The sequence below is a fragment of the Corapipo altera genome, unplaced genomic scaffold (assembly GCF_003945725.1).
Source record: "Corapipo altera isolate COAL_440 unplaced genomic scaffold, ASM394572v1 268, whole genome shotgun sequence".
Taxonomy (NCBI): domain Eukaryota; kingdom Metazoa; phylum Chordata; class Aves; order Passeriformes; family Pipridae; genus Corapipo; species Corapipo altera.
In genome coordinates, this window is record NW_020884901.1 from 1,278,661 (window position 1) to 1,296,451 (window position 17,791).

General features: G+C 46.4%; 1 protein-coding gene across 3 annotated transcripts in view; it reads left to right on the forward strand.

Moving 5' to 3' along the window:
* DENND1A (DENN domain containing 1A) overlaps positions 1-17,791 on the forward strand; it is a 153,244-nt gene that overhangs the window by 58,602 nt on the left and 76,851 nt on the right. For all 3 annotated transcript variants that reach the window (XM_027650060.1, XM_027650058.1, XM_027650059.1), the window contains exons 6-9: positions 9,969-10,038; positions 10,520-10,600; positions 11,867-11,920; positions 15,402-15,512. In XM_027650060.1, coding sequence (XP_027505861.1) covers positions 9,969-10,038; positions 10,520-10,600; positions 11,867-11,920; positions 15,402-15,512 — 316 coding nt within the window. The remainder of the gene's footprint in view (positions 1-9,968; positions 10,039-10,519; positions 10,601-11,866; positions 11,921-15,401; positions 15,513-17,791) is intronic.

Genomic DNA, 17,791 nt, shown 5'->3' on the forward strand with positions numbered 1-17,791 from the left:
GAGGGAAACCCTGGCTACTGAGTATTGTCCTGAGAGAAACCCTGGCTCGGGCACTGCAGGCACGGGGGGAAGGCTCCGAGTGGCTTCCTAGAGGAGATTACGTGGGCTGTGCAGGAGCTGGAATGAACCCCTTCATTGTAACCCCAGCTTTGGAACAGCCTGGGGAGGGGACAGGTCTTGCTCCACACTGTGCAAGTATTTACCCACAGCAGCTCAGCTCAGTGTGGGTTAGGATTTATTAGTGTTTGAGAGTGCAGAGAATAAAATGATTGTGGGCAATTTCCTATTTTAATTGTTTGCTTAAACTGATGGTTGGACAACAAGCCTTGTAAATCAATATTGTGCTCTCTAGCCAGTTAATGGGCCACAGAGACTTTTCTTTAATTCCTGTGTCACATTTTCAGGAATTCTGTGTGAGGTTCATCAGTGGTGTGTCTGCAGGTGAAGAGTCAAGTGCTGTCATTTCATGTGCTTATTTTTACACCTGAATGGAATTTCTCACTTGGTGCTTTCAGCTCTGGTTGGGTTTGAGTTTAACTTTTGTGGCTTGCTACCAACTTTGCCTGTTATTATTAGGAGGCACGTGTGCCACCTCTGAGCATGTGGATGTCTCTTCACTGTGGTGAAGTTCCCTCCCTGTGGAGGGCACTGTAAAACCCTTGGTTCACTGTTTGTTTCTTGCCAATAGGAAACACAAGTGGTGTGGAGAACATTCCAGAAGAGGGGTACCTGTAACTGATTTCTCCTCCACCTTTTGCACTGAAACATTCTCATCCCCTGCCCCCGTGCTCTGTAGTTCATTTTCCAAAGTGCACAGAATCACTGCTCCAGAACTCACTCACAGGTGTCACAACACACACCTGATGCTCAGCTCCAGCTTTGAAATGAGCAGCAAATCCCTTTAGCACAAGCACAAGCTCTTCACCAGCCTTGCAGTGGGGCTCTTGAGCACACAGGTCTTGAGCACACAGGTCCATTTTAATTCCCTTCAGGAGTTTCTCTGTTCCAGGTGATGACACAAACTGTGTCCCAGGGCAGTGGTTTGGAGCTCCCTGCAGCAGTGCTGGAGCACATGGCCCGTGTGCTGATAGGGAGCACTTCTGATTTATAATAAAAACTTCATCATTCTACTGAAATTCCAGCTGAAACTTAGTACTAGAGGGCATAGCTTGACAAGCACATATGATTGGAGTCAGTAATGAAAAGGAGCTGTTTCTCTGGTCAAGGAAAAAGGGTTAATTTGCATTGGGATGAAAAGGCTGTTCAGGATCTACTATTTCAACCTGTGATAGACTTAACAGCAGGCTTTGATCCCCAAATGAAATGTGATGGATTTCAACTGATGCCAGATGTCTCAAACCTAGTGGGATCTCTGATTGTCTGCCACATCTAGAATTCTCTCTTCCAGCACTTTCATGTGTGCTTTTAAACGTGGTTTGAGAAGGGAGATTCCTTGACAAGCTAAGCCTTTGGAATCCTCTCTCTGTATTGTCACTTCAGTGGGGATCTTTAGGCTCTCATGCTGTCTAGTGCATCCTGCTTTTTCAAGCCAAGCCTCGTGTGCCAAACTGCTCCAACTCCTTCATAACCAATTTTTTTAAGTCCAGGCAATTTAGTGCCAATATCATCTGTAACTTTTCTCAGTTTAAGGCTGTTTTGTACCCTCTTCTTATTTGTTATTTAGAGCATTTTACCCTGGCCAAGGAAAACCATTGACCAGTGTATTTCTGTTGGTGTTAAGGGAAACACAATTGTTGACTCTTTTACTCCAAGGATATCTTGTTGCATTTCATAAATCTTATTATAAACTGCCAAGCCCTTCAGTATGTCCAGCAACAACCAGGGCCTAAGGATACTTCTGAAATAAATTAAACACAAAATAGCCTATCATAAAATTAAATAAATTTCTAAAATGTCAGAGTGATTGGTGATTCACAAGACGAGAGCTTGACTGTTGAGGGTACTTAAAGCTGTGCCCACTCTAAATGGTGTTGTGCTTGTGAACTTACAGTTCCTTTGTGCAGGGCAGAGGATGGTGGTGCCTGGGCCTCTGTGAGCCAGAAGGTGTGGGATTCCTGTTCCCCAGGCTGAAGTGTAGTGCTGCAGGCTCTTCAAACAGGTTGGGTTTGTGTAAAATGTTTTTCAATGAAAGCCCAAGGAAGAACTGTTTATTTTTCTGAGTGTGATGTTGTTTCCCCCTTCTCCGAGGTCAGTGTGTGCCCGGTGGGTGCTGCAGGGTCCTGCACACTGTCATGCCAAGCTCCCCTCAATTCCTTTCATTTACAGAAATTCCACAGCTGCTCTGGACCCTTGTTTTCCCCCCAGTGTTTTGGGGTGAGCACAAAGGCCCTGGGAAGGGGTACCAGCTCTGTCCCACTCAGCCCCAGCTGCCTTGGCCGTGTCCCAGTGAGGTGTCAGCCCCGAGCAGACACCCTTGGAATGGGCACCTCCAGCTGCCTGGGCACTTTGAGCTTGACTAAAATGTAGGATTGTTCCATCCTCATTGTCTCTGCTGCAGTTTCCTGGCCCTGTGTGGTGCTGGGGGTCTCCAGCTCCCTCGGGCTCTCTGTGAGCAGTGGCTGCTGCAGCTCCAGGGCCACGGAGCTGTTTGGGAAGGGCTGGGCTCACGGGGGCACTTGGGGAACTCGGGGGGCTTCATGCAAGGGGCACTTACTGTAACTGCTTAGACATGGTCACACTGTGTAGGAAAACAGGAATGGAATGTTTGAATTGACTTTGATTGTTGACACACAGTGGCAGATCACCCCAGTAAGCACTTGCAGTTGGCTTTTGTATGTTGAGATGCTCCATGAGATGAGGTGTGATCCACTTCTGTGGGGTTTGATACTTCTGAAATGTGTCCATGAGTCACATGCCTGAGCTACAGAACTTTTAACTGAATCACAGGAGGATAATAAACAAAGAGGAGTTTATAACAAAATTGGAGAAAATGCAAAAAGCAAAGAACTGCTGTGGGAGTGAGGAAAGTCAAGGGTGCAGCTGGCTGTCTGTGGTGGCAGGGGCACTCAGGGGGGAGGTGTAAAGCAGAGACACAACTGAAATAAATAAAAAGCTAATGTTCAGAGGAGGCTGGGGAAGGTAAGGCTGGATCTCATCACCATGCACAGGTGTTGCTATGGAGATTTGGGGTGTCTGTGTGTGGTTCAGCTCTGAGTGTGAGAACGTGTCACCAGACGAGTCCAGAAGAGACAATAATGATGCTCTGAGGTCCATGAGGTGCAGGGGAGGACGTGGAACAGAGGGATGGCTGAACTGGGAATTTAGCCCACAGAAATTCCCAAAGGAGCCTAGAGATGCCTTGGTTCTTTCAACTGCATTTTGTAAAAATGCTGGAAACATTGGGCAGGGGAAGGAAAGGAAGGTGGGGAAAAAAAATGTAGTGGTGTACTACTGCAAGGAAAATAACAGCATGTGGAGAGTCATCCCTGAGCAGAGAGAAGGGATTAGTTTTAAAACATGCAGATAAGTAATTGAACTTAACTGCTAAAAATTAAGGTGGAATTTAAAAATAATTCAAAAGGGAAATTCGTATTTTTAATGAAAGGAAGAAAGAAGTGTTTTGATGATGTGTTTTTGCTATTTAAAATCATGTCTGCATAGAACCCCTGAAGAGCATCGTGACTGGCAAACATAACTTAGTTCATTGTCTGAACCCCAAATCACCATTATTAGCTTAAAACAGAACATGATTCCATGATTAGGAATAATGCTGTCTGGGAGGAGAACTGTTGGCTGCCAGGTGCAGGAGGATGGAAAGAAGAAACACTGGTTTTAAGGATGAATTGCAGAGTTTTATCTCTAAATGCCAGAAGTCTTGGATGACTGCTCCCCAAGGCTGGGTGATGTCTGAGGTATTTTCTGTTCTGGTTCTCTCAAACCCAGGGGGGGGCTGTCCCCAGAGATGCCCCCTGAGTGCTGCAGTGTGTGGCAGTGCTGTGTGAGGGGCACTGGTTGGAGCAGGGGGACCCTGCAGTGCCACTCGTGGGGCCTGCTGGGCTCTGAGGGCTCCCAGGGCCACCCCAACAGCCCCTGCTCACCCTGTGGGGAGGGAACTGCTCCCAGTCCAGCACTGGGGCTGCAGCTGCTGCAGGGACACAGGCACAACTCCTGCTGGCACGGGAAGGATTTGGCCTGAATTTCCTCTTCCTTACACTTTAGTCAATCAGGAGGGTGTCAGTGAAGTTGGTGATGATGAATACTATCATTCCTGTAACAACCAAAGTCGTTATTGACAGAACTGAGTATTCTAGACCACTGCAGAGTATTGTACTGAGCAAAAGGTCAAGATTTGGGAGCTCCCTGAATCCAATCCTGGCTAATACAGACAGATTTTGTAAGCCTGTCACCACAGAGAAGTGTGCCCATCTGTAAAATGGAAATGACTGTTCTGTTTTGCAAGGGAGATGGCAGTTGGTTATGCTGTTATCAAAATATATATAGTATGTGTTATAAATAAATACATGTTAAAATTCCACTTCTGATCTGTGTGAATGGAAGGAGTAAAAGTTATGTGTGCCTGCAACTCAGTCTAGGAGGGGATGCTGCAGGAAATGTGTTGGTGTCAGACGAGTTGCTGAGTCACAGTAATTTCAGAGGATGGGTGTGCAGAAGTGCAGCTCTGCCTGTGCACAGCCCAGGAGCTGCTCTGCTGCTCCAGGAGCTGGGACAGCTGAGGTGCTGCTTGTCTTCAGAGGTTCACAGGAGACCAAAGGTACCACAGGGCCCTTTCCAGGAGTGCTTGCTCTGCTCTTCCATGGTGTCAGCACACCAGGGACATGGAATGGTGGAGCCATCAATGTTAAAAGTTAGTTTTATAAGCAGTTAATAGCAAATTAGTAATTAGCAAATCTTCGTAAATAATTTGAGAAGGTCCCCTTGCCACTGGGCTGTGCTGGTGCTGCCCTGGGACATGGAGCCTTTCTGCTGCTGAGGTTCTCAAAGGCTGGAGTGTTCCATGGGAGTTGTTCTGCTGAGTTCAGCATTCACAGGTTCTTGCACCCTTGGGTTTCCTGCTGTTTCCTGCTGCAGGTAACACTGGAAAATCCCTCCCTTTTTTAGGTTGACTTCACTGGAGATTTCCCTTTCCAGCAGAAAGTTGAGTTCCTGGTTCCACACCATGTGTTTGCCCCTCTCTGCCCTGGCATGGACATGGTATCTGTGGGATAACTGAGGGATTTGAGAGGTCCATGCTGTGCTTGGGACTCCCCTTCATGTTAATGAGCGCTCAAAAAATATCAAAAGAAATCATAATGGTGGGACTTTCACATTCGAGGAAAGGACATGTCTTATCAAACCCTCTCTTCATTAACAGTGCCTCAGAACTGGAGAAGAAACAGCTGGTTTTTTCTGAGGAAGGCATCTTTTCAGCTGGCTGCCAGTGTTGATGGTTTCTTAAAGATTTCCCCTCTGCTATTCTTAGAGTTGTTGCGTGTTCTTGTGCATCTTCTGGCTTGGGCTGGAAGCAGATTAAAACAGGGCATCATTTCTGGTGTGCCATTGTGGCCTTTCTGCCCTGCATCCGTGGGCAGTGTTTGACCTGGCTCAAGGTGAAGTGTTTGTTTCAGTTCGTGTTCCCTGGTACGACTCAGCTGGAGGGGGGATTTCTTTTTAATCATTAAAAACCCCAGCAGTTGATTGTAGGCAATGCTAATAATTGTTTTGGTTTTAAATGCCTTTGCATTAAGTGTTTAATGAGTAGGAAGCTCCCGGAAATCCACTTTTGTGCCTCATTTCATTGTGTTGGCAGCTCAGAATCTCTGAAAGGAGTTGTGTGGGGTCTGGCTGGGCTGCAGTGACCCTGTTGCACACGTGTGTGTGTGTGTGTCTGTGTGTGCACATGTGTGTGTATGTGTACATGTGTGTGTGTGTGCACATGTGTGTTTGTGCACATGTGTGTACATGTGTGTGTACATGTGTGTGTGCACATGTGTGTTTGTGCACATGTGTGTACATGTGTGTGTACATGTATGTGTGTGTGCACATGTGTGTGCACATGTGTACATGTGTGTGCACATGTGTGTACATGTGTGTGCACGTGTGTGCACATGTGTGTGTCTGTGTGTACATGTATGTGTGTGTGTGCACATGTGTGTACGTGTGTGTGTGTGCACATGTGTGTGTCTGTGTACATGTATGTGTGTGTGTGCACATGGCCATGTCAGTGCAGCTGCTTCACTTCAGAGGGGCTGCAGAGTCCCCCCTTTGGGTGCAGCCCTTTCAGAAGGGCAGAGCAGTGACCTGCCCTGTGCTGCTGTGGCAGAGAATTCTTTCCCTTCCTGTGTTAAAGTGGATGAGTTTGTTGAACAATTCCAAGCTCTGTTGAGTGCAGGGCATTTTCCTCTGGGCAGCAACTGATGCTGGGTGATGGCATCTTCTGATCAGTGTGACTTAGGGAGTGCAGATGGGCTCGTGGGCCTTCCCTGTCCCTCTGCCCTCCCCAGCCCCTTCCAAGGCTCTGCTTCTCCCTGCAGGTCTGCCCTGGGAAAGGTGAGCCCCAGACCTGCAAACAGCCAGCCCACAGCCATGGCTGGGTTGGGCTTCCTGCTAATTCCTTCTTTTCCTCCCTCTGCTGTTGTCTCAGCTGGCCCAACAGTTGTTGGTTTTTCACGTCTGTTCAAGCCCCACGTTTTGGGACCCTTTGTGTTTGCAGGAGGCAGCACAGCACTGCTGTCTGAGTGCCCTGCCAGCCCCTGATTGCTGTGACACACGGAACCAATGGTGTTCTGTGCTTTTGAGGGGGGCACTGAAAAGGTGATGACATGTGAGGCATCAGTGAATGAGGCTCTGTGCAGGAGAGTCTGTGCAGACCCGGTGGAGCACAGGGAGCACCTTCCTGTGCCCGGCCCTGCTTCCATCAGCCAGGGCTGGGGCACCTGGGCTGGCTCAGCCAGGACTGGCTCAGCCTGAGCTGTCTCTCCAGGACTGTCTCTCCAGGACTGTCTCCGCAGGGCTGTCCCCCCGGGGCTGTCCCCAGCTGTGTCACACCCCAGGTTCCAAGCACAGGCCAGCCCAGTGCTGAGCCCGTCCCTCAGCCTGGAGAAGCCCCGTTTGCCGAGGCTCTGATTGGATTCCCAGGACTTGTGGCACTTGTGTTGCTATCCTGTGAGGAAACTGGTGAAGCTAAAAAAGAATTAATTCAGATTGCCCTTTTATTTTTGTTTACTCTTCCACCCCAGTGTGATTTATGCTCATTGGAGTCTTTGAACCTCAGGCCCGTGAGTGGAGCCCGGTTTGGGGCTGGTTTGGTGCTGCTGGCGGGGGCTGTGCGAGCTCAGAGCTCTGGGCAACTTCACTGCAGAGCTTCCCTTCCTTTGCTTAACCTCTGACCTGTGAAAACAAGAGTTAATCAAAACTTCTGAGGTAGCTAAGAGGAAGGGGAAGTGTTTGGTTACAAATTAAATATGAGCAAGTCATAAGCCATAAATCTTCTGTAGTGCTACCAGTTGTGCTACTTAAGTTCATGCGGCACAGAAAGTTTTGGGTTATAAACTCAACCTCTGTTTCTTTGGAGGGGTGTTTAAAGGCTGCCTTGAGAATTTGCTTTTTGTAAGAAAAATTCACATATTTACTTTTTTTTTCCTTTTGCAGAGATCTAGAAACAAACTGAGATAACTATATTGCTTGGGGTTTTTTTTTTAGTTTTTTTTTCAACTTTAACCGGTCACAGTTTGGTCTAATAAAAGCAGAACTGTTTCACTATTGAGTAGTCAACACATGGAATAAGTGATGAAGTAAAAGTATTGAAGGTGGCAGGATAAATTAGCTTTCTAATGTATCCAAAACTTTTGGGCTGAGAGAGGTCCTGAATCGTGCTGTGGCAATGGGAGAGGTGAAAACTGAAGTGAGATTGTCTACAGAATTCCCACAATTCTGTGGTGGGTTTGTTTTATCTTGTCTTGCCCCTCTCTTGAGCGAAGCCTCACAGCTCCCTGTGTGTTGTGGAGTGCTGAGTTCTGCTTCAAGTACCAGCTCATTTCCTGTGCTCCCAGACTGTGACACTTCTCAAACTGAGATGTTATTCTCAAAATAGAAGAAGAAGCAGTTAAAGCTGAGATGTTAAACCATCACCTGGAAAACAAGGAATAGTTAAAGTTACAAAAAGGACATGAGGTTCATCAGAGGATACTGGTGAGGGGAAAAGGGAAAGCCAAGGGGTGTAACAGAAGTGCACCCAGGCCCCTGGCAGGGCAGAGCAGTGTGTGAGCAGCAGCCCCTGACCCTGGTCCGGGGGCTCAGCATTGTCCCACTGGGTCCCTGTGCTGCCAGGACCTGCTCCATGGTCACCCTCAGAGCCTGGGGAACCTGCTTTGCCTCTTTGCTTTGATGCACATACATCATAAACACAGGAGCAGCTTTAAAGGTTCTCGTTTCAGCTCTGTCAGTGCAGCTCTGCAGCTTCCCCACTCGCAGGCACTGCTGGCAGCAACTTGTAAATGTAGTTTTCCAGAAGGTCCCCGAGCGATTAAGAAGAACTTTAATTGTGCCTCCCTGGAAGCAGCTGTGGTTTCCCACTGCCAGGGAGCTTTCTGCCTCCTTGGTTTCCTGTCTTCTCAAACTCTTTTGATAGATGCCTTGCTCGGATTTGTTTACCAGGTTCTTAATCTCTACTTAGCAGATATGTTTGGAGAGGATTTCTTGTTACCCTTGTAATGGCTTTTAACTCTGCTGAAGTTTATTTAACTAAACAGAAAGAAAGAAACTTATCTTCTACCTAATCCTTCTGGATTGTTTACAATATAATGCCAAACTTAAATGCTGTTTAAAGTGGTAATTGTCTGTCTTTCTGCTCTATTCCAATACACACTTTGTAAAGATGTTTGGAGCGTATTAATTTAAACGATAATACTGTCATATAACATGAAAAGTTAAGTTGCTTATCAGTATATTTTGATAAGCTACTTACATTTTACAGTAGCATTTGCAGGCTTCAAACAAAGGCTAATGATGGAGTGCCAGTCCCTGTGTCTGTCTCATACACAGCTTCTCACCTCATTTATCACCCAGAGCTGCCCAGGCAGAGCACGGGGCACTCCATTCCTTACAGCTGTCAGGATGGAGTCATATTTTATAAAAACTTTAGATCCTGTCTCACTATATCACAGTAGATCCCATTTGCTTCAGAAAGCAGCTGTGGTTAAAGCAGCATCAGGCAGTGCCTCACACTGGCTTTGCATTCGCTGCAGCCCAGGGAAATCCCTCACAGGTCTGGGAAAAGGGGTTGGAATAAAGAGCCGTGCCATGGAAACAGGGCACAGAACCCTCCCAAAGCTCTAGTGGAAAGGAACATCTTCTCTGTCTTGCTTTGGCAGTGGAGATGTAATTCAAATGAAAAGGCTGTGGTTTTTCTGCATGTTTCTCTTTGAATCTTGTTTCTTCTTTTCTTTTGGAAGTTGTGTGCAAATGTGAAGTTTCTGTTTGACCAAAGTAAGGGCCAGGCTAAACACGCTGATGGGATGAGATCTGACAACAATTAAAACCTGAGATACTGGTTATACAGTTTAAAAAATCCACTTGTGGGAGGACTCAAACCCAAAATAACTGCCTGTCTTGGCTTTCCAAGGACCCTCAGCAGCTGTACAGGAGAAGAGTTATTTGACATTCAGTATGTTCCAGCACACATGGACATCAGTGCACAGAGATCTTTGGGGTTGAACCTTGTGTGGGACTGTGTGTGTTGGTGAGGGTGGGCAGCCCTGGTGCTGTGGGGCTGGGTGGTGCCCAGCAGTGGGGAAGGGTGAACTCTGAAGCTCAGCCCTCCAAGGAGAGGGATCCCTCAGCCTCCTGGCAGAGCTCTCCTCCCAGTGCAAGTCTGCTGTGGCTTTCCTGACAGATAATTATGCAGCATCACGTTGGGATGCATCTGTAGCATAAGGGCTGGTGATCCTGGATTTATTAACTGAGATTTAGCAAGTTAAATGTATGCTTTTTCTTTTTTTCTTTTTTTCCAGTTACCTCCCGTGGTTTGAAGTCTTTTATAAGCTGCTCAATGTCTTGGCAGATTATTCAGCAAAAGGACAGGTATTATTCTGAGATACTGACCCTCCTTTTCCCTGCCCAATATCAGATGGGGGTGAGAGGATGAAACGAACTGGTTGAAGAGCTGCTTCTATGAGAGCTGACCATGTGAATTATTAATCCCTATGATGCAGTGACATAGAAGGTCATATTCAGCTTGGGAAGTGCCTCTGAAAAATAAATATGCATTTAAATTATTTTTGGGAAAAGATGAAGCCCAAGGGTGTGGCTGTGGCTCCACCACAGTCCCTGGGTTCCTGCAGTGGCCCATGCTGGGCTGACTCCTGCCCTGTGCTCAGCAGTCCTGCAATTCCATGTTCTGACAGGGGCTGATCCAAGGTTATTGTTGGGTGCAGGAAGTGTAGAACTAACCTTACTAATGCCAGGTTTACCCACCTGGCATCATCTGACCCTTCTGCCCTGGAGTTAACCCGATTGCACCAATGCCTACTTAGTATTCCTTTTTTTTTCCTCCTTATTTCAGGATAGTCAAAGGAGTGAGCTCCTAGAAACGTTTCATAAACTCACCATCCCTGAGCCAGGAACCTCTGTTCATCTTGGAGTGGTAAGTGAAGGGGGGAGATGGAAACTAAGGTGCTTAATATTCATTCCATGTCATAACAGAGGAATGTCAACAGCAATTCTCTGTCCTGGAGCTTGTACACAGATGTTGTTTCCCTGTGAGGACACAGAGCTGTGAAATTCCCCTTTTCACATTCAGGGCCCTCTGTTTGCCTCTCCCTAACCTCAGATGTCTCTGAAATGCTGTTCTCTGGTTGGAGGGAGGTTGTGTGTGTTCCCCATGGAGATCTCTACCATCCCCTGTGACCTGGGGGAGGTCACGGAGCAGCACCAGGACATTTATTGCCCACACTCCTGCACAGCTCCTGGGTCCTGCAAGGGGAGAGGGCTGGGGGGGAAACAGTCACATGCCTGTCACAGCAACCTTTGCAGTATTCACTGTTTATCACATTTACTCCTCTTCCCCCCTCCCTGAAAAAAACTCACATGAAAAAGAATTTCTTGCATTTTTATATCTTGTGAGAAAATTAAGCAAAGCACAGCAGCAGAACAGATTCGGGATTTTGTTGATGGGATTGCACTTTGCATTTAGTCTTTTGGGGTTTTTATCCTCAGGCTCCTTTTTGCAGCACACCCCTGTGTCCCAGGCACGGTGACATCCCACAGAGCCTGTTGCTGCCCCTGCCTGTGGGGAGTTCACAGGAACACTCCCCCCCTCCCATCTCCTCTGCTCCTGCTCCCACAGGACTGGCTGGCAGCAGGAGCTGCCCCTGCTCCCCTCGCCTGGACAGGAGCAGTGGTGTGGCCCTGCTGGTCCCCCGCTGGCCCTGGACTGTCCCTGTCCCCTCAGGCTCCCTCTGTGTGAACAGCATTTCTGTTCAGAGGATGAGTGACAAGGAGCCATCTCCCAAGGCCAGGATCAGTTGGGATATTCCGGTTTTTTCATACCAGTGGTTCCAAGGAATGCTGCTGGTCTCCCCTTGTCTCAGACATTTCATGGGCGGTGAAGCAAGAAAGGATATAAAAAGGCAGCCCAGGGACTGTGAGCTGTGGTGTGTTCCTGCATTTTATTTTGGCTGTTTCTGAGCCTGTTTCGGGGTCAGGGTGAGGTTCCTCCATGTGACACAGCTCTGTGTGCTGTTCCTGCATTGCATCTTTGCAACCAGACCAAACCAGTGACACATCAGAAGCAGAAATGGTGTTTATAGTGTCTGTATTCAGTGTGGCTGTTGGACCCACTTGCTGTTTCAGGTTATGGACTGATCACGAGGCACTGAATTGCAATAATCAATATTTTCTCTTTTTGTAGCACTCTTACTTTACTGTGCCTGACACCAGAGAGCTTCCCAGTATACCTGAAAATGTGAGTATTTGAGAGGACCCTGCACTTTACTGCTTCTATTTAATGTCACAGCAACACAGATAACACATGTTAGTTTGGTAGTCATGGATTATATCCTGTGGAATACCGAGCTTTAGGAGCTGGCAATCTGCACATGTGATTAAAAACTGAATTGCACGAAGGACAAAGTACTTATGGCCATGTGGAAATGGGCAGAAACAGCAGATCTGCTAATCCTGCACTGGGACCCCTCGGGAAGGAAAACCAGGGAAAACAACCTGTTTGGCTTCTGAAAATGTCACACACGTCTGATCTCAGAGCCACTTCTCTGGAGACTGTTGGAGCCTCACGAATCTGAGATGTTCCAGCAGGGCTGGGCTCTCCAGCCAGGGGATGGGGCTGGGGGAACACAATGCTGGCATTTGCCTCTCCTCAGTGCTCTTTAATGTACTCCCTCTGTGTCTCAGCCAAATTCCTGTGCCTGACATCCCAGTTTTCTTCCTGGAGCATCGTGTGCTCGGTCTGAGCATCAAATACCTCAGCTGAGGCATGAAAGAAAGAGAAGGCATCATCAAGACATTTCATCTCATTTAGGGATGATTTGTATAGCAGATAGCATTTGGGGCTGTTTGTTTCTCTTTCAAAACACTGCTGATGGCTTCTCTGTGTTGCAGACTCTTCTACTGACACGGATCCTGTCAGTGAATTTAATAGATGAGCTCTTTCTTCTGAAGTGCTTTATTTTTGTACAAATACAAATACACTGGGTGTAATTCAAGATTCAGTTCCTGAATCTAAACCAGCTATCAAATCCTGTCCTAACTCACAGTCACTGATGGGCCTTGGAGGTGCCTGGTGCTATCAGGTGTCCTGCTGTCCCTGCCAAGGTGGGCTGGGCAGGGTCTGGGGACAGCCAGGGCCCCCCTGGGAACAGGAGAGGGACATTTCATTGGGGTGACAGACCCGTGAGCCAACACGTGTGTCTGTGTCTGCCCAGATCAGAAGGGCTGGGGCTCATTGTAAGAAAGCAAAATCCTACAAATCAAGTGCACTGGTCTAACTGCAGCTGCAGTTGACTCTCTGCTACTTCTCAGGCATTTCTCATGTTTATATTTACCTAATGAATATTGTATAATTTCTTAGGAGGTTTTTATCTGGGTGTTAATGCCGCTTTCATGTGGAATTAAAACCTGATAATACAAGGACATTAAAGGGGCCTAAGTCTTCATGTATTTTAATCAATGGACTTGATTTATTCAAAATTCCACATCTCTTATCAGTGATTACGTTTTGAACCCCATATTTAGCAGAAGTTTTAGTAGTGCCAAACTTTGAAGTTGGATGCGATGATGAATGGAGAGCTGCACAGAGCTCTGTTTGGAATGTTAACAAGGCTCTTGGAATTATCTGACTTGGTGTCAGATCCCTGTGTTTAATGAGTTTAATGTGAGGGACATGTAAATGCATTGTGGCTTCAGAAATGATCGGGGTCACTGCAGGAAATGCAGTGTGAGACTAAATTTCCTGGGAGTGGCTGTTGTGTTTCAGAAGTATCAGGTAGATTAACAGGCTGAAATGGTGACATTTTCTTGGTGATCATACTCTGGGGTATTTTTGTATCACTGAGTCCCTTTTCCTCGTTAGATGATGGTGGAAGAGAAGTCTGTGATTTTTAATCTCAAAACTCAGTGTGCATTTACTGATATTAGATAGCAAATGATCAAATGGATGATTGATCTAGGAACGAACTTCCAAAGGAGCATGAGGGAGTTTTGTGGCACTCTTGATGAATTTTGAGGAGTGGGGATACCTGTTCCTGTGTCTGGTCTGAAAACCCCACTTTTTCCTGCCCCAAGGAAGGTTTCAGTCCTAGGAAACAAAATACCCAACCATTATCCTGCAAATTGGAACGCTTTCATTTGTATTTATTTAACTCATTCATGGTTTTGTCACTTACGAGACATGTCTTTCAAAATACATGTGTAAGGCCCAATTTGAGCTTCAGAGCTGACAGCTTTCTCATAAATACGGCTCCCAGGGAACACGTGAGCCTCCTCAGTACCAATACATTTCCATGCAGCCCACATGCTTCCCAGGTGTCCTTGGCAAATCTCTGAGAGCAGACAGGACTCAAACCTCACAAATCTTCCCATCTGAAGGTACATTTGTGTGTCATTCCACCACAGTGCACTCGGTGCAGGAACAATCGCGAGTCCAGTCCCACGTCTGTTTTCCTCTCCCAGTGGGTGCCTCACACACACATCCCTGTGGAGCAGAGCTCCTCCCCAGGCAGGATGCAGGGGCTGTGTGCTCCTTCTGGCGTGCCCCTGATTTGGGTGGCACAAAAGTTCAGGGCTCCTTAAAAATGGTTTTAATTCCCCCAGTGTGCAGGAGCTGTGTCGTCACGCGCCGTGTTTTGGCGTCGGGGAAGGCTGGGTGAGAGGGGGAAGAGGAGCCGTAGAGAAGACAGCTTATGTTTAGACAAAAATATCATGTTAATCAGCACAGATGGGATGAGAAATACAGAAAAAGTACATGATAGTTTAATAGGTTTTTGGCAAAACGTGTTGGCTTTTTTTTTCCTCCTTTGACTGTACCTGTCTGTGGCTCCAGCTTTGCTGTAACAAAGACCTGGGTGGTTGTTTTATTGTACATATTTGAAGCCAACCATAATGAACCCAGTTTTTGTCTCCCTACATCCTGGTCCCAAAGTCTCCCAAATACAATGCTTAATTTTCCTTCAGTTCTTTGTGTTTGGATGGCAAGCTGGGGAACATATTTTTGCACAGTATGAAGCATCTTGGCAGACTTCTCAGGCCAAGTATCTTGGATCTGTCAAAAGTGCTAATAGGCTTTGTTGAGCTTCTTTAAGTTTCTAAATCATATTTGCTTTTTGCTTTTCTGCACTTTTTTATTTAAGGATGATTAAGATTGCACTTGAATTCATGACTAATCTAATTTTGCTCTCACATGTGCTTTTTGTATAAGGCTGTCTTTATCATATAGCAACCCTTTCATGTCTGTAAGAAGCTATTTGGAAACAAATTCCCTAATTCAGCATTTCTGGGTGTATTACCTTTTCCTCCACAATGCCCCTTTTCTTTAATTTCTATGTTTTAAGAAGTGAAAATACCCTCTCCACACACAAATCCTTTTTTCTTTACCTTGCCCTGGGGAGCCCCTCGTTCTAGGCGAGCAGAACACGCTGGGATCCAGTTGCCCCTGTGGTGGCTTTCTGGTTTTGATAGTGAAGATCTCAGGATCACATTGTGCTGTTTGTTAGGAGGCATCTGCAGTGTTCAGTCCTGCCCCACGAGCTGTGCCCTGCAGCACGAGCACAGGGGGAGGGGATGGCCTGGGCATGGAGTGACAGTGCAGGAGTGGAATTGTGGCACAACAGAAGAGTGAAATCCGTTTGCCTTTTAGTTGTTTGGCTTTATTTTTGCTAAGGACACTTGGTTTTGTGATATGGTGAATCAAAACTTCTGTTCTCTCTTCCCAGAGGAATCTGACAGAGTACTTTGTGGCAGTGGATGTGAACAACATGCTGCACCTCTACGCCAGCATGCTGTACGAGCGCCGCATCCTCATCTGCTGCAGCAAGCTCAGCACTGTGAGTAAAATGCACAAGACTTTCTTCCAGTCACAGTAGTTTTAATTTATTTTTTTTTTTTGCAGTCATGTATTGGAAATTATCTGATTATCTCCAGGTCCCCCTTTCAGTCTCACTTATGCAACCTCAGCTCAGTTCTGTGCCTGTGTGTGAGGATTTTACAGCACTTCTCTTGGCCTCTGATGTTCAAATGAGAAAGGGTTTTTTGGATACAGGAATTCTTGGGGTTGTTTGGTACGTGAATGTACAAAGGCTTATGCCATAGTGAAGTCCTTTTTTCATAATTTACTTGACAGGAAAAAAAAAAAGATAAATGACACTGTCAAATGGATGTCACAGTGACCTTCTCCGGAGGGAGCAGGGGAGTGGGCTGGAGTACATTGACAATCCACAGTTTTGCAGTTGTGTTTGATAAGGTTTAGTCTTAGTGCTACTTAGGCTCCATCAAGTGTCTGAGAGATGAAAGCTGCTGAATATTCTGGAGTACTCTCTTCTGAAAATGGCTGGAGATCAAAACGAGCACAGGCCTGCTCAGTTCAAAGTTTGGTGTTCTGCATTTCAAGGTTTAGCAGTCAATAAGATTGTGATTTTCCTTATAAAAGCAAATGCTTCGTGGTCGTTGTGTTTGCTCTGTAAAAGGCTATTGATTGCTGTCCTTTGTGAGTGACGAAGATGGTTTAACTAATTTTGCTTTCTAGTGCTGTGGACTGAGCACTTGAGTGGCCCTGCCTAAGACAGAGCTGCCATTTCCATCTCTGTGGCATTAACCAGGCTCTGACTGTATGGCCATGACCTGCTTTGTGTCTGAGATTAAAACTGCTCCCTGGAATTGCCAATGCTCGAGAAGGCTGAAGTGGTGTCCATAAACCCATGTAGGGTGGTCTGTCAGCACAGGGCAGGGAAGTGAGAGAGAGTAAAGCCTCATACCAAATCCCAGAATAACTGCTGCAGTGTCATTTTGAAGGGTAAGCGAAAGGAGGAGAATTAGAATAATCTCTGGGACCTATTAATAGTTATTAATAATGTTTACAGTCAACCCCACATTTAACTGAAAGCATTTAAGTATTATGAAGTTTAATACTGTAGAAAACTTGCAAAATCTTAACTTCTATATCTGCCAAGTGTTCTGTGTCATCGCTGCTAAAATAAGGAAAAATCTGTCCAGGTAATGGAATAAAATGAAGGAGAGGTGTTTATTTCAGCAACCTGCAGAATGAAAAGAACAGCAAATGATCAGAGAGGAGGGAAGAAGAGAAGGGCTGCCCAAAGCATTTCAGAGGTTGTGTGGTTGGTTGGTTTAATCTCTCCCTTTGTGACAGAGCCTGGGAAGAGGAATTACTTACCTGTCACTTTGCCTTCCTTAATGAGCCAGTTCACAAGTGGGGCTGGGGTTTTTTTTCCCTATCTTTCTGCTATTTCTCTTCCTTTTGCCTCTGTCCAAGATAAAAGCGTGTCTGGTTCTGGGGAGGGAGGGGTGTTCATACTGTGTGTTCTTAGCTTACAACTTTATATCTGCAGTGCTCCAAGCCTGGAGTGACAGTGTAAGACAGGTTTGAAGGCTGGGCCGGAGCCAGCGATTCCCTGCTCGGCGGGTTCCAGCAGTAGGAACAAGCTGCATTATTTTATTTCAAACTGTGCTCAGTGGAAGCCAAGACCTTGTAACTGGAAAGGAACCAAACCCAGAATCCTCTGAGTGCAGCAGGGTGGGTGGGGCTGGGGGGGCTGCCTCCTTTGTCTGGAGTTCTCCGTTCTCCAGCGAGGGAGTGGAAGGGACCTGTTTGCAGTTCATTTGTTTTAACTTTGGGAGACACACTTTGTGCTTAGGGCTTGAATTTGGTATCAGGTGAGAGAGGGAGAGTTAAACCATTCTGGGTGGAAAAGCTTTTATGGTGGGGTGCATTCAGAGCTACAACACATCATCTCAAATTCAGATTTTGATTTTCAACATCCTTACATGCTTTAGTTGAATGAGATTTAGAATGAGGCTGTGTTTATTAGCTGTTTTATAAATCATGTGTACTGAACCCACAGAAGAATTATTGGTGTTTTCTTGGATTTTATTCTGTTTTCCTACGAAAGGAAATGCAAATAATTTCTCCAAATGTTAAAGCAATTACTGCTGTTACATTTCCTTACATATTCTGTGATCTAACTCCTCAAGAAAAGCCAGATATGAACCAAAATGCATGAACCCCCAGTGCTTGGCAGCATCCCCCCTGCTGGTGGGAGCATGCTGCTGCAAAATGAGGCTGGAGCTGTCCTTGCATCCCGAATTCCCT